The 16,238-nt window shown below is 47.8% G+C and overlaps 2 protein-coding genes across 2 annotated transcripts in view; both read left to right on the top strand.

The window, feature by feature from the left end:
* Window positions 1-359: 359 nt before the first annotated feature.
* LOC135384586 (uncharacterized protein K02A2.6-like) lies at window positions 360-1,591 on the top strand. The gene is made up of 2 exons (XM_064613782.1): window positions 360-915; window positions 1,056-1,591. Exons 1-2 carry the CDS (start codon window positions 360-362, stop codon window positions 1,589-1,591), a joined length of 1,092 nt encoding a protein of 363 aa, XP_064469852.1.
* A 5,699-nt stretch (window positions 1,592-7,290) lies between these two features.
* Window positions 7,291-16,238, top strand: part of LOC135385350 (uncharacterized) — a 356,604-nt gene continuing 347,656 nt past the window's right edge. The window contains exon 1 of the mRNA XM_064614627.1: window positions 7,291-7,405. Within this exon, the coding sequence (XP_064470697.1) occupies window positions 7,366-7,405 (40 nt within the window). The 5' untranslated portion in view covers window positions 7,291-7,365. The remainder of the gene's footprint in view (window positions 7,406-16,238) is intronic.

Genomic DNA, 16,238 nt, shown 5'->3' with positions numbered 1-16,238 from the left:
AGAAGTAAAAACAAGATTCACACCAACTGTCACTTCTTGACAACCACCTGATTTCTGATGGAAGGTACACTAAAACAGAACAGGGCGTGTCCCCCCTACTAAGTTATTTAAGACCATATTTTCACCAGAATTATGGCCATATTTTGTCCATCTCAACCCTTTTTGTGCAGGGAGGCCCCATGACTGGTCAATCTTTGACTTTTGTATTTTCTTTCTCTTGGATGGACTGGACATCTTGTTCTTTTCTAAGTTCGAAAGAATAGTTGTTCTAGGTCGTTGCCGTGCTTCACCATTAACGGGTGCTAGTGTTCGGTTTTTAAAGTGCTTCAACAGTGCACTGCACCAAGCGCTTCAGCTAAATGCCTCGAAACGTGCATTGCAAGGCCCAAAAACGCCCAAAAGCCGATCTTCGCCACATCAGCGGTTCCGACAACGCCGTCGCCGACGCTTTATCCCGCGCTCCTACCTGTTCGGCTGTCACACTCCCAGCACCTTTGGACTTCAGCACCATGGCCTCTGCCCAAATTCGCGATCCTAAGCTCGAGCAGCTCCGTTCCTCGTCTACGTTTTTGGAATTTCAGGACGTGCACATCCCTAACGTAGATGTTACCTTAGCCTGCGATGTCTCAACGGGCTCTCCTCGTCCTTTCGTCCCAGAAACCTTCCGACACGAAGTTTTCAAAGCTCTTCATGCCACGTGCCACCCAGGAGTCCGAGCTACACAACGTCTCGTGTGCGAACGATACGTCTGGTCAAACATGCGCTCGGACGTTCGCTGTTGGACCCGTTCGTGCCTCGAGTGCCAGCTCTCCAAGATCAGCCGTCACATCATTGCTCTAACTCGGCCTTTTCCTCCTCCCGCGTCCCGTTTCGAGCACGTACACATGGACCTCGTCGGACCCCTGCCTCCATCTCGTGGGTTCCGCTCCCTGTTTAAGTGCGTCGACCGTTTTACCCGTTGGCCCGAAGCTCACCCTATACCTGACGCCACAGCCGAAACCAAACCATATCACGCGCGTTCCTGTCTGCCTAGGTCTCACGTTTCGGAATCCCAGCCTCCATCACGACAGACAGAGGCCGTCAATTTGAGTCGAAGCTGTTTAACGACCTCCTGAAACTTCTTGGCATGAAGCAACACCGAACTACGGCTTACCACCCCTCCAGCAATGGCTTAGTTGAGCGGCTGCACCGCCAGATAAAGGTTTCCGTCCGTGCTCAATCCGACACCGCTCTGTGGGCTGATCACATGCCCCTCGTGTTACTTGGGCTGCGTACTGCTCTCAACACGGACCTTCATTTTTTCCCGGCTGAGCTCGTTTATGGCACTACCATCCGCGTGCCCGGGGAATTCTTCGCTGCATCACCCCAACCTGCTGATACCGACTCGTACCTTGCCCAGCTCCGAACCACCTTTCAGAATCTCCGGTACACCCCTTCACGACTGTCTTCAGCCCGCCCCCCGTTCATCCTCAAGGACATCTTCCTTACAATTCACGTCTTCATCCGCAACGACGCCGTACACTCCTCGCTCCTCCCACCCTACCTCGGCCCTTACCAAGTACTCCGTCGTTCCGAGAAGTTTTTCATCTGAACATCGCCGGACGAGAAGACGTCGTCTCCATCGACAGGCTTAAGCCTGCCTACATTGACCAGCATGACACCCTCATCCACCATCTCCCATGGCCTACAACACCCAACACCGAGCCGACTCAACGGTCCCGCCAGGTCCACTGGGCTCTCCCGCTCACTTCGTGACCGTTATTTCTCTTGGCGGGGGAGTATCTGTGGCGGCCACCTACAGGAAAAGAAGACGAACAGCATGCCCTTTTCACGCACACGATCTCGGACATCATCCTCTCTCATTCTAGAAATAAAATCTCGCCCCATCGGACCTCTGTCCCAGTGTGGTTGCTCCTTGCTAGCTCCCACACGTGGAACTGGTGCGTAAGAAATGTGTTCTTTTTGTTTGCTTGTTTCACTGTACATCGCCGCATGTTTCAAAACTGTCGTTAAATGCTCAACCATCTGAGCTTTCAACTGTGCTAACATAGTATTACTTAAGCATTCAGTCTACATCAAAACATATTACAAATGGTTGGATGTCCGGCAACATGTGCGCAGAGAAACGTAATTTCACCGCTACACAGGTGAAAGTTAATAAAGCTGATACAATTCTATAGACAGCAAGCAATATTTTATATACGACGCCGTGCAGACAGTGCGAGCAGTCATGCAAAATATCGAAGCAAAAAAAAAAAAAAAAGGAAAAGAAAAATACAGGAAGGTTGCGACTCATGTAACGCGAAATCAGCGTCAGCTGTGCGTGTGGTGAAATGAGGACGGATGAAAGTGTGTAGACAAATTTATTTAAGCGTGATGAGTATTGATTTGTGGTCGCTGAAATGGTTGGCGAGGTGAGTGGTGTCCTGAACGAGGGGACTGTTCTGGAACACCAAATCTATGCATGAGCCATGTCTAGTTGTGGGTTGGCGGATGTCGGTGCACAGCGGAAGGGCCAGGCCAGAAGGTGCAGTAAACATCACGAAATCCCACTGCAGCTCAGCTAATTTTCTGTAAACAACAGCTGCTTTCTTGCTTCGCGATGTCAATCGGTCGTGCTCGCCGAATACAACGAAACGACTCAGCGCGAGTGGGTCCTTCGTACGAAACCGCGATCCCTACGACTCGTTCACCGATTCCTAATGAGCATGCGCGACACTCTAATCGGTGGCTTCGTTCATGCGAAAACGACTCGCTAAAACTCCCTAGCATCTTTCCCTTGTCGTCGTTTTCGTGCTGACATGCGAATGCCGACGACGCCGACACAATCGCGGGAATATCTCCACTATACCGCTGACGCTGTAAAACCGAAACCCAACGAGGAATTACATGGTTGCAAGATGCAATGCAAGATGGTTTACACTCAGTTTTCTTGTGTCACGATGTTTCAAGAGATAGTATGCGACTAGGTTATAGCATACGGAATGATACCTGAAGAGGTTTCATACTCACCAAACTCTTGTACGTGATCCGCGCGTGATTCTCAACCGCTTGTTGAGCAGAAGACGGCACGTCTCATTGGTTGAGTGAGGCAGAAAGCAAACAGTTGAAAGGAATGCTGTTTCGCGGCGTACTTATAATGTAATTGTTTATGCAACCAAAATTATATGTCCCATTTACACCTTAGTTAAACTTAATTCCTGGTACGAAGTGCGTTTGCGGCAAGCCTGTGGTCGAGAGTGCCGTCACCTCGTGGTGGATCACGCAACGATAGCGCAACGGTAGTGTTCCCGCACTGTCGTTGTCCTCCTGCGCAGCGACAACGATCGGCATTGTCATCGCGAGGTCGCGCAGTGCGTGCGGGAACGCGTGGCACACAACCACAGGCATTGAGAATGAAGGGATGAGACTATAAGGACTAAAAGAGATGGGACGACGAGATAAACGATACTACTGCATGGAAGACTGCTGGTGGGGCGGAAGATTCTGCGGTACGACCAAAAGACAGGATGGAAGATGGGGATATGGGAACAGAAAAGATTCGGAAGGAGATGACCTAAAATTGGAGGCGGATGGACGAATAAGGGGGGCAGCGGAGAATGAAGCGATCCATAGTCTCATCACACGGACAGTGCGTGCAGTTAGAAGACACTCGCGCTCGTGCACGACAAAGATAGAAATTAACGGGGGGACCCCGCAACGGAATTTTGTGAGGATTGTTTCAATTCGCCGCAACGGAGAAAGAGGGGAATTCCAGCTCGATCGGAGGTGGCAAAGATCTGGAGTAGATAAGGTCAGGTGATCGGCAGATTGGCGTCCGCGGAGACGAAACCGCTTGAAGATTTGGTACAGAGCTCGGAAGGAATAGAGGGATGACTGCAAGGGCTGTAAGAATTGTAAGGCCGCCTTGGCAAGGGCGACGGCTGTCTCATTCGCTGCGATACTCGCATGTCCTGGAACCCATGTACGGTAAGTTCCTGGATGTGAGCAGAAGAGAAATATCGAACCAACTGGAGAGAATGCGAATTAGGAGAATCCAGATCAGAAATTAGAGAAAGGCGGTCAGAGAACACGAGAACACGACAGAGAGACTGAGGCCTAGTAAAATACTCAATAATTCTGCGAAGTAGAGCGTAGCTTGTACGTCCAGAAAGCTTCATTATAGCGTCTTCTTTGCGTACAGCACAACAGCGACGACGTGCCACTCCGGACATGCGCCAGCGTTCAGTTCTATTGATGAAGCCTGGAGTGAGCCAGTTGTTGGGAAGCTTCCCAGCACACACGGCACTCCGCGACATCCCGTGACTGTTGATCAGGACTAGTGTAAAGGAGAACCACCTTTACGCCTCCTTGTACCAACATTATCTTTTCTTTCTCCATTGCCATACCATTAGCGTAGCGTGCCGCCACATTCGAGCAAGCAGACCGTATGCCGTCCAGTGATGTCTACCTGGCCCACTTCAAAGATGGCCAAGTACACAGTGCTAATAACGCCCCAGTATGGCAAAAACTGATGTCCAATACACGTACGGTGACTTTTAATCGTTCTGTGCATATTTCATAAGTATGTGTCACGTACAATGTGACTTATGTGACTTGATGGTGCGTTATGTGTGATACGCGTACTTCCACGTAAGCGTGTAATAGCTTACTATTGTTGTTTTTATAGTTTCAATCTGTGTTGAATTATCTTTCCATGCCTCTGTTGACGCTGTCTTACTTTTGTTTTCGCTCATGATCTCAGTTGTCTCGCGACGTAAACCCCCAAATTACCAATTATCTTACTTTTGTTTGCATTAACCAGTGCATCCAGTGGACCTGATGTACCTTTTTTATTTCTAGGTATGTATGTACCAGAACTCATCATCTATCTGGAGGGATTTTTCCTTTTTTGTGTAGTGAATGAGTATGTCAAGACTGACGATGCTACTGCTACAAGTAGATTTACAAGCTGCAGGTCTTGCCGATCTTGTCTCCTTTGAAGTATATAGCTCCCTTGGGATTTATGCATCTCATTCGCGTTACTTCCATTCCAGAAAGCTCCTCGATCTGGTATAGTCACGTTTTGTAGTGGCTGTCAAGTCTAGTCTCGTTGTCTCGAGCCTCTTCAAGTTCATCGGATCGGAGTGCTTTTGTTGTTTTCTTCAGCTGCGAGAACAAGAAATTGCGCAGAGCAAGGTCAGTGGTGTAATGGAGTGTGCTGTTTTGCCAGAAGTTCACTTGTGGGGACGGAGCTGTGAACATGATTCAATTGCCGATGGTGGTAGTGGAACTGCTGGCCGTACCATCACCATAGCCGAAGCTTCCACAGTACCGAAGCGGCATCCACAGAGAAAATACGGGGAGAATCCGGTGTTGCACGTGCGTTTGTGTACAACTGCAACGTGTTCCGCCTTGTTGCCACTTCGCTGCGTATGGTATGGTTTCCAGGAAGAAGAAGAAAAAGGAGAAGAAAAAAGAGCAAAAATGCAATACAAAGAAAGAGTGAAGAAGTGCGTTCTTCCGAAACGTTGACGATGTTTTTATGTACATATATCTTTAGTTATGTTACTTATGTAACACTTTCCCCTATTCGTGTAAGGTACCCAAGGTGTTCAGTCCCGCAAACTCCCACCCTCATCCCGCATCTCTTTCAGAAAAGACAAAGGAAAGGTAAGGTGGGGGTGTAATCGACGTCACACGTAGCAATAGGACGTGCCATTAACAAGCTGTGGACCATAGCAGCTGCCGGAGGTACGAGAAGCTCGAATCCCCATTGAAGTTTGGATAGTGGGAAGGAAATCAAGAACCACTTTATTTTGACGATTTTAGTGATTGGGGTGTCCTGTCACTGCTGGCGATACTCTACTCTATTGCATGTAGTAAGTTGATGAGCGTATAATGATGAGCTTCACAGTATGTACCGAAGTCATACAGTGCCCAGAAAGGTGTGCTCTTAGGGCATGGCGTTTGGTGAGCTGGACTTGGTCATGGACCGAACAATTTCGCCATTGTGAGGGGGTGAGAGTCTAGTTTAATTAGATACACTAGCGAGTTTTAGTGTATCGTACGCTATTGGCTTTGCGTACGTAAGGGATGGCGTGGTGTTTCTGCGCACTGCGCGAAGCCCTTTTATGTTTTGCGCGTGCGCAGTACCACCAACGCTATCTCTTACGTAGGGAAAGGCGATAGCGTACGATGTACTAAAACTCTCTAATATCAGGGTGGTCCGGAAACGTTAGCAGTGCAGGAAACGAAGGACATGTTCTAGGTTTTCCAAGTCATCACACCGATACAGCTTGAAGGGTTCACTTGTCTCAAGCGGTAGCGCCATCATGCCGCAAATGCTCGCATACGATGAGTTAACGCAGCACCCTGAGGAAAGATTGCGTGTAAATCTACAGGGTGAGCCTGGCAATCATTACGCATCTCCGTGGCATCGTAAAAATAGAAGACTAGGTGTACCCGCCCCAAACTTAGCAGATAGCCATTTGTCTGAATTTTTAGTGGATCTCACGTCGTGCATTTTCTTTGGCCTCTCACTCAAAAGCCGCCACTGTTTCAATGGGCTTCATTTTCATATCGTCAGGTGGCACTGACATACAGAACGCGAGGTTTAGTGAGCACAATGTGAGGCAGCGCCACCTTTGTGTGGTGATGTCGACGTGAAGCAGACACCAGAAAAAGTGGCGGCGCTTGAGTGAGATAGGCCATTGAAAATGCATGCGGTGTGATTTTATTGATTTCTAATTCATTTTCTACAGGACCGCAACGTTTGCAAAAAAATTCAATAAAACCACAGACAAATGCCTGTCGGCCTGCAAAACCTGGAGCGGGCTAATCCCCGTCTTCTATTTTTATGATGTGATCTAAATGTGTAACGTCTGCATAGGCTAACGCTGTACCTGCAGTTGTTAGTGAAATAAATGAGATATTTCGCGGCATCCGACCCCCCCCCCCCACTCCTTCCTGCTGCCTTCTCTCCATCTGTCGACGTCTGTACGGTGTTCATAGCCACAGTTGCTTCGCGGCGCCAATACGAAATAAAAAAAGGCCCGAAAAGCGTGCGGTGCAACCCAAAAGGGACATCCAAAAACAAAGTTTACGTTGGCGCTGCCAGCTGCCAGCACTCTATTCTGACTGTTGTGTGATATCTCGCTCTGAGCACGTGGCGGCCTTTCCGTGCAGTTCTGCTCCCTTTCATCCCCTCGCGCCACACGGTCGGTGGCGGACCGCATCGTCGTGGAGCGTTTCCTACTTCCCCCGCGAGGCGGTGTTGGGGCGGCGAGCGTGCGGCCCATTGCTGTCGTGACCACGCGTCAAGTCTATGGTAGACGCTCGTGGCGCGTGGACGTGCTGTTGTGTACCTAGTGCTTGGATTGCAGGATGTTGTGCTCCTTCCTGGTCATCTCACTGCTCGTCAAAGGTAAGATACCACTCCTGTCAGTCGGATTGTCTTCCTCGGATAATTGTCCTCACAGCGGATGCGCGCGCGTGCGCTTCCCACGCCGGCTGTCAGGTAACTTATGGGCTCCGTTCGCGCGGGAACTTCAGCGCAAGTTTCGTTTTCTGGCTGAGCTGCGGTTTAGCCGCATGGTTCATATCGCTGCAACTGTCGCCAAAACTGTCACCGTGTCGAAAGAAAGTGGGAAAGAAAGGGGAAAGATATATACATAAAGCATTGAAATGGACGGACAGTAAGGTCATTTTATTTTCGAGTGGAATTGCTTGGTCCTGCGTTTTGTAGGAGCCACCATCTAACTCAAAGGTAATTTCAAATGTGAAACGTCGACGGTGATTTTAATGAAGGTGGAAACGACAATTACGAGTATCATCACAGCACGCATGCAAATAACCTTCAGATAAGAGCTTACCGAACTTTTCCGATGATGCAGCCCATGTGTTATTCAGCGTCACATGGGGGGCACGGAGGAAGACGAAATAAGGGGTAAAGGAAAAGAAAGAGGCTTGTTGGAGGAGCAGACGTGAACCCCCGCGTACCCGTACTTGTCGTTCCGCGAGAGCTTGTCTCATTGTACATTTTAAAAATATAACTTTACCACGTAGCACACTCAAGGCCACCCAATTCAGCAAAATGATACACTTATCTTATCAGTTCTCTGTTGCAGAAAGCGCAGGTTGTACACCTTTGTGTGACAATTGACATAGCTACATAAGTGTCACACGTCTTGTGCAGTGAAGTTATGTTTCAAGAGTGGCACTTTCCGTTTTCAAACCCGTAGCACTGGCTATCTTTGTACGCGCTGCAATTAAGCGTAGATAATCGCACAACGCATATGGTTGTACCTCGCGTCGTGACGTTTCCGTGTCGTTTCGATTTATCGCAGTAGAGTACACTTACGTTCTGCGTCTCCGGTTCCGCTGGCGCGCCATCATACGCTTTTTATCTGGCTAACTATTGTCGAGGCAAAATCAGCACGCTTTGCAAAGCGTTGCTCTCTATCCTTGAAATGACGGAGCTTTGATAGCTCGCAGCTTATTTCTGCGATTGCCTTCGGACGTGGACAGAAAAGGGAAGCCCAACGTTATCGATTCTCGAGGTATCGGACACCTCGTTCTATGTAGTGATGTTTTATGTATCACCGTCTCGGACAGCGAAACCAGAGAAATGACACCGGAATCGGTGTTCATGCTGCGGTTATCTGTTCGTGCTTCCGGAAGAGTAACATACTTGCCACACAAGCAGCAGACAAAGAAAAATGTCACGAATGCCAAAGGGTGTAGGGTACGTGCATGCGTTGGGCCGCACTCTTCAAACAGAACTTCACCCCATAAGCACTCTGCTACGCAATCGTCTCCCTGGATGATGTTTTTCTGTGCTGATTTGTTGAAAATCGAAGGTGTACGCCTTTTTCGTGCTACTTATCTGTTTAGGTGAGTTGTAATGAAAATGCGTAGCCCCAGCTCCTCCCACATATCAGCAGTAATATTATTCTGTTCAATGGTTGGCTTTGAGCGCGTTATGTGGCGAAGTTCGCTTTTAAGGGTGCCCTTTTCCTTCCAGCACACAGCATCCCCTATTCATTCTGGAATGCCAAAAGCTCTTCCCATTTACAAATACTGCTGCGCATGCACGTACCTTTGCGTAGAGCTCTCAAAGACAGCCCAAAATGTGACGGGGCACAGGTAGTATCGGTGAGGAAGTCGGACATCTTGCAAATTTGACAAAGCAGAGGCAATCGACCAGTCGTTCCATTTATTAGCTCTCAAGGGGGGTCGGGACGTCAGGTGACGAGAGTTTGTATTACAGGAAACAAAAATATACGACGGCACGAAACAAAGTAATATCAGGTCATAGCGCACGAGAGGAGAAGAGAATCAATATTCAAATTTTGCTCGCGTAATTTGCAGTCCATTGACGTAACACGCGGAGGCGACGGAACTAAGAAGGCGAAGGAAGAGCAAACGCTGGGTAAGAACCTTTCGTCACGGACGACTAGCAGTGCATTGATAGAGGCGCCACTGACTGAAAGTTGTAACTGGCAGTGTACGAATATTGGAACAAAGAACTGCCGACATCGAAACCCACCCTCACGCATTCAATGTTGACCCCTGCCCGTGAACGACAGCGAAAAGTGGAATCAAGGCATACCATTATAAACGTAATTTCCTTTAGCGGGACACACAGGACTTTCATGTCGTCCCGTGTGTCCCGTCGACCCAAACGGAACAAAATGTCACCAACATAATGAAGCACTCGTAACGTAACGAAAACATTAAACGAGAAGAGGGCAGATGAATCATACAGCAGCAGCTTAGTTTCAGTTATTACACAAAAAATGACGTGTCGAAAGAGAATGGGAAACGAAAATATGACGTCTGTTGGTGTGCGTATACAGCGAAGGTACGGTGTAAGTGACACTCGCCATCCATAAACAAGCACAACGATACCTTCAGTGTCGCTTTGTTGACACGTAGTCCTTGTTGTTAGCAGAAAGAGAAGCTGTCAAGAGACGAAGCCGTCATACGGTGGAAGCTATATACCTGCTTCAGTAATTTATGTCGCATCGTACATTATCCCTATCGAACGATGTAAAATTAACGCTGCGAACGCTACGACTGCTCGTTAACAAGCGTGAACGTTGCTTTACCACCACATCTCCTATCCTTGGAACTCACAAACTCTTCTTTCCTTTTTTTTTACTTAAATTTGCCTCACAACGGCATAAAAATCCGATATGGTGTATCACAAGGACGCGTGGACCGGAGTCTCTAACGATGACACATTCTTGAGGCAAAGTTGCGCGACGTTAACTGCGTTGAACGGCAGGCAGGCAGAAGTGCTATCACGCGTTCCACATAATGCGTGGAAGTCGCAATTTATGCGGGGCGAAAACATTTCTTGAGTCACCGGAAGCTCTCTTTTAATGTTTTCTCAATGTTTTATTATGGGGGCTATATTCTGACGCGCCAGGCTGTATAATGCAGTGTTGCATTAAAAAGGAGGACGACTATCGCGACGTCGGGTCTATACATCTTGGGCTGAGTTCTGCGATCGTCGAATGAAAAGGCCGCTGATCTCAAAGTGCTCGAAAAGACTACGCTTTTCCGCTGGCGATTTTGTTAGATCGTTGGAACGATTTGCCCTCCTGTTTTGATTGATTGATTGGTAAAAAAAAAAAAAGACTTTAGTACCAAGCTACTCGGGACTGGCTATTCCAGGACGCGTTATTTAGCGCTCGTTATATCTGAAACAAATGAATGGAAAGGAGGGCGGGGAAGAAAGGGAAACTATACAATTCACCGATCACTTGTGCCGCGATGGTACGATACTGTTCGGTTCCCCAATGCTCCACCTACTGCACTGAACGCGGAGAATAAACGTGTAAAAGCAGACGACGCTAGGAAGCTATCCACACTACGGTAGCTCATCGTTTCTCCGCAGCGCTCCGACACCGTTCGATCTCGGAGCGATTATCGCTTCGAGATCGAAGCGATACAATGCGCTAACGCGATGCGATACGCTAACACGAAGGCGTTAGCGTACGATATGCTAAAACCCCCTATTTTCTTCAGCACGACACGCAGGACAGACACGAATTTGATGTCATACCTACCATACACCGTCAAAACAAAACCGAGCCAGGCATATGGCTGTATGTGACAGTTAACGTAACCGCATCAGTGTCACTAAAGGCGTGCGCCACCCGTTCTGAGGGATAATGCAGCTTCTCTCATGGTACTGCGTCGGAACGCGGCTGTGCACGATTCTATGGTAGTGGTGAAACATATACCCCGCTGAAAGATGAAAGTCACTGAAAAGGTTAGCCAGCTGTAGGAGTCGAACCCACACCTTCTGGATTGCCGGTCCAGGGCTCTACCAATTGAGCTAAGCTAACACGCCTTCTCAGCGACTTCCAGGGTGCGTCATCTGAAGGGACAAACCAGCCACTCTCTCTCACTCATCCTCCTTTCACTCTTACATTTTTGCTCACTCATACACACATTCATACGATGGGATCGACGCAAGCGGCAACTGTTGAACATGAGAGAACTGATGTTCTGAGGCTGAAACAACATAGAAGGGACAAATACATACAAGGCCTCATTGAGGCCTTGTATGTATTTGTCCCTTCTATGTTGTTCCAGCCTCAGAACATCAGTTCTCTCATATATACCCCGCTCCCACCTTTGTCACCAATTGCTGCTTCATAAATTTCGTAGTTCCGCTACGAAGACAGAATACTGAGAATGAGGCTTCTCAATCTTCAGATCCAAATACTCTTGATAAGCACTTCGTGAACACAAGTAAGAAGACGTAATAGTATTCCTGCACAAAATCCATTGTGCAGTTATCGTGCATTTTGCAGCACAAGTCATTGTGCATTGCAAGAGCGCCTGAAAAGGCACTCTCGTAAAGCTACGTAAATTTGTATGAAGAAAAAAGAAAAAGAAACGGGAAGAATCGTTGTCATTATGCATACTACTCCAAACATAATAATTTATCGTCCATCTCTCTATATACGGGTAAATGAGAATATGAACCAAATGCTACGCTGAAGGCCAACCATAGACCTGTTTCTGTGGGCCAGATGGCGCGAGTGAGCAGCAACGTCAGCGCCCCAAAATATGCAACGGCGGTAGTTTCGCAGACGACGTGGTACTCTCAAACACATGGTCTCGAGTTGTTCGCATTTGGAAAGATGCGACGCTTCTTCTGTGGATTTCCTACAGAATTTATAGCTCTCCTTGACGCATACCGCTTGAAACACCATGCAGAACCCGTTGATGAAACTCCCTACTGTTTGGATCCGTGGCCGCTTGGGCCCGAAATGGCGCTGTGCAAACTTTGCTGCAACAGCCCTATAGCACAGAATGATAGGAGTGAGCACTCCTGAGTTGTGGAATGCCTTTTGTGACAACGTAACTGCATAAGTGTCATAAAAGGGCGTACGCCTCTCGTTTTCAATAAATCAGGGGAGAGAACGATGCCATTCGGGATGGAGGTGGCTGGGGCCATGTCATGCGGAGAAATTCTATTTTAAGCGCACTATCTTGAACTAGATGGTGGGTGTGGTGGTGGCTATTTATACATGAATTAGCATAAATCTAAACTTCGTACATTAATATGTTGTAATCTAATCTAATCTAATCGCCTACACGTAGCGTACACATATGACTTTTTTCATGATAAGTGCATCTGGTTCGTCTCCCCCCCCCCCCCCCCATAAACAGAAGACTCTTCTCACATTTCTGATTGCGTAGTGCTTGGCGTTTTTTAGTGCCGGTATTGGTGGCTGAATTCGGCAAGTGCGTTTTCAAGTTGTCTCGCATCGTAAAACCGCGAAATATCATCGTCAGGGGCTGGGGGGTTCCGGTTTTACCTTAACTGACGAAGATACAAGTCGGGTCGGTAAGAACGGGTTTTCGCCGTGTTTCACCTTAAAACACCATGCTCCATTTGCACGCTGCACAACAGTAGGTCTCCGAGAAACCATGATAGTTACGCTGGTTACACAACGTGTGGCTCTGAAAGTTGATTATCATCGGAGAGTTCTTGTACTGCGTACGCAAGGAAATAGCCGGCACTCACTGCGCATGCGCCGAACACGGCTTTGCGTTTAACGCGTGCGCAGTGTGAACCGGCTATTTCCTTTCTTGTGCACAACAACAACAAAAAATGAAGGAAGAAGTGATGATGGCATAGGATGCTTCCCCATGGTAGCCACAGGACCCTTCCCCACTTCACAGAGGTTAATATGAGAGGATGAATTATGGTGAACGCGAAGCGACGACAGGTCGGAGTTCTGGTTAGAGCTCTTCGAGGAGTCCAGTGGCTTGCATGAAAGCAAAAAAGGGAGCGAAGAGCCAGGCACTTGTGCACGCCACAACTCAACCTCCCTATTATTGCACATTTCGCACTTTTTCGACGCTACTAGTTTTCGCGTAAAAAGGAAAGAAGCAAGACCAAACGAACGATGCGTGCGACAATTCCTGCCAGTCTTATCGACTCCGTGATTGTGTGTGTTAGCCACACTACTCGCCCTGTCGCACCAACCGCGCTTCGCCAAACTCAACTCGGCGGTACCTAATTCCCCCTAATGTGATTTCTCGTTACAGCGAGTTGCGCCGCAGTGTGAGCAAGTTTGCGTGATAGTTGATTAATTGCCACTAACGAGGTGAGGTAACACAATGTGCGACAGAGTTACACCGCTATCGTTTTCCGGGTTGTCAACGTCACCGATTCTACGCGAGGTTATGTTTGTGTACACGCAATGTGTTGTGTATACGGCGACGTCGAGCGTGGGGACGAATATTTTGACTATTCGGAAAATACAGAAGCGCTTTTCTACTGCACATTTTGCGGAGTATGAAATAAATTGATGTGGGGCTCCATGCTGCTTCGTCGTCCGCGAACTGAAGTTAAGCTTGTTATAAAGTTAATCAATTTATAGGAGAGATTTAGTTACGGAACGAAAATAGCCGTTTTCTGGGAAGGGTGTTGGAAACATTGTGATTGCACGTGACTACACTTTTAAAAGAGGAGGTGGTGATCGAACGGCTTGCCGTAGTCGGCCACGCTGAGGCGGGCAACGTTACGACTATCGCAGGGGGGCAGCGTGCGTCCTGGGACGGCTTCACAGGGAACTGTGCTAACATCTGTCTTAAGCGTCTGAGGAAAACCCAGGGAAAACACAAAGACAGCACAGCACATAGCAGGGTGAGGTGGTGGTGGTGCTAGTGAAACGGCTCGCCGTTGTCGGCCTCACAGAGGTGGGCAACGTCATGACTTATGCCAGCACATAGCAACTTCACCACATAGCACGCTGAGGGCTAATCAGTGCACGGAATGATACCCTATCACTAACGATTGGTGGAAGGCGCGTGGCATTCGCCTTTTCTTTTTTTGCGACAATTGACATAACTGCACAAGTGTCACAAGAAGGTGTACGCCATTTTCATCAAACCAGGGGAAATAATTGTTATGCAGTGAAGTACTGTTTCAAGAGTACAGCTACGGCTCTAGACCCGCAGCTATAGGCGGATATACGCCTGCCAAATTGGAATTCTTCTGGTGGTATCATCATGCCAGAACGACAAACGAGATTGCTCTTTATTGACTGACACATTTTTGTTCCTAACACGCTCATTTTGTAAGTAGCTCAATTCGTATGGTTTGAGTAGTATGAAGTAGCATGAAAAGTATGTTATGAACAGAGTATATAGGATGAGGTAAGCTAGCTTTTGTATATTTGCAAAAAGTAATATGTTACGAATGGACGCCGTTTTCAGAGAGCACAGATAATTTGCATTTCGTTCGCGTATATACTTACAACAGAGAATTCTGCCGTGGCTATGCACTCGGAGATGTCGTGGAAACAAGCACGAGCCGGCTACCCCAGTACATTCTTTCATTTTGCAACATTAGTCGATACAGTTCGAGTTGACTTTTTACGACAGCAATGACGCTTCATTTACTTTATGGGTTGTGTAAAACACTCACCGTATGGGGGTGACAGACAAAAAATTGATAAAAACAAATACAAATTCGTTGTAACGAGAGGAAGAATAAAGCTTCCTTTCATTATACCGGGAGCCCGAAAGAAAGGTGGCTACGCGAAAGTGTTAGTTTATGGCGAATAAACTGTTATCACGTGCACTTCCAAACATTCGTGTACCGCATTCCTTTCTCATTTTGTGACTGCACGCGCTGAACACATTCGTGCACCCTCCTCTCGAGTTTCGTTCAATAACCAGGCTCTCCAGAACAGCAGCCGTGCACGAGAGCATCATGCGAAGGGAATAGATGATGCTCATATAGATGTGTCTTCTCACCAAAGGAGGAAAGCGAGAGTATAAGGACAGCTGCTATTATGCAAAAATACCGAAAAAAAACGAGACCTTCATGCGGCTACGCGCCTGCGCTTTGGTCCCCGCACCCGTCATCGCAGGTCTGCCAGGTTTAAGAAGAGATAAGAGAACCATCTGCCGTACCATGCGAGCGGACGTGACAGTCATGGAGATGAGATGTAACCCTGCTGCTGCTGGAGCGATGCAGGAATAGGCACCGTTCCCGCACGGGGACGTTTCCTCGACTTGAATTGACCATCGATGCGGAAGTGAATAGATGGCACATATTGCGCAGCGCGGGTGCGCTCGGAGGAGTGCATCTGTTGTCTAAGTGTATATTTAGAGCTCGGACATGATACCGACTTTATCCAGGCGTACAGTCGAGATAGAAACCGTTGGAAGTCGCGCGTTCGAATGAACACGAAGGGGGCGGCCGCGTAACAGAGAGAAACAGAAAGGCGTATTGAAAGCAGTGATGGCCATAGTTAACTACATGTAGTTAAATTACTAGTTAAACTACCTGATTGGAGTTATAAAGTAGTTATCAACTGCTTGCACAAATGTAGTGTGCAACTACTAGTTCAACTACTATTTCGAGTGGTTAACTACAGTAGTTAGGTTACTGCAGGCGCCACTACTTCCGATTTCGCCGCAAGCTTTACGGCACAATTATGCTTCCGACTTTTACCTTGAGCAACTTGTTTGATGAGAACGGAGGTGCAGAGCAATTGTGCCGTGCATGTGTACTAAATGTTCACTTTTATCCCTGCTTGTGATTCATATTTGGGCGTCCAAGAACACTATAGAATGGGATTGCTGTTGACGGACAACGCAGAGTAGTTAGAGATGTAGTTAAAATACATTGCAGTAGTTAAAGAAGTAGTTTTAACTACCTCCCCTGAAAAGTAGTTGAACTACTAGTTAAACTACTCCATCGCGAAGTAGTT

This window comes from Ornithodoros turicata, chromosome 2, assembly GCF_037126465.1.
Source record: "Ornithodoros turicata isolate Travis chromosome 2, ASM3712646v1, whole genome shotgun sequence".
Lineage (NCBI taxonomy): Eukaryota > Metazoa > Arthropoda > Arachnida > Ixodida > Argasidae > Ornithodoros > Ornithodoros turicata.
The sequence above is the reverse complement of the archived record's forward strand: the minus strand, read 5'-3'. Positions and strand labels throughout refer to the sequence as shown.

Coding starts and splice junctions, on each gene's coding strand:
- LOC135384586 (XM_064613782.1), top strand. CDS start 360: ATGCCTCGAAACGTGCATTGCAAGGCCCAAAAACGCCCAAAAGCCGAT. Junction 916..1,055: donor CGGACCCCTGCCTCCATCTC/GTGGGTTCCGCT, acceptor TCGGAATCCCAG/CCTCCATCACGACAGACAGA.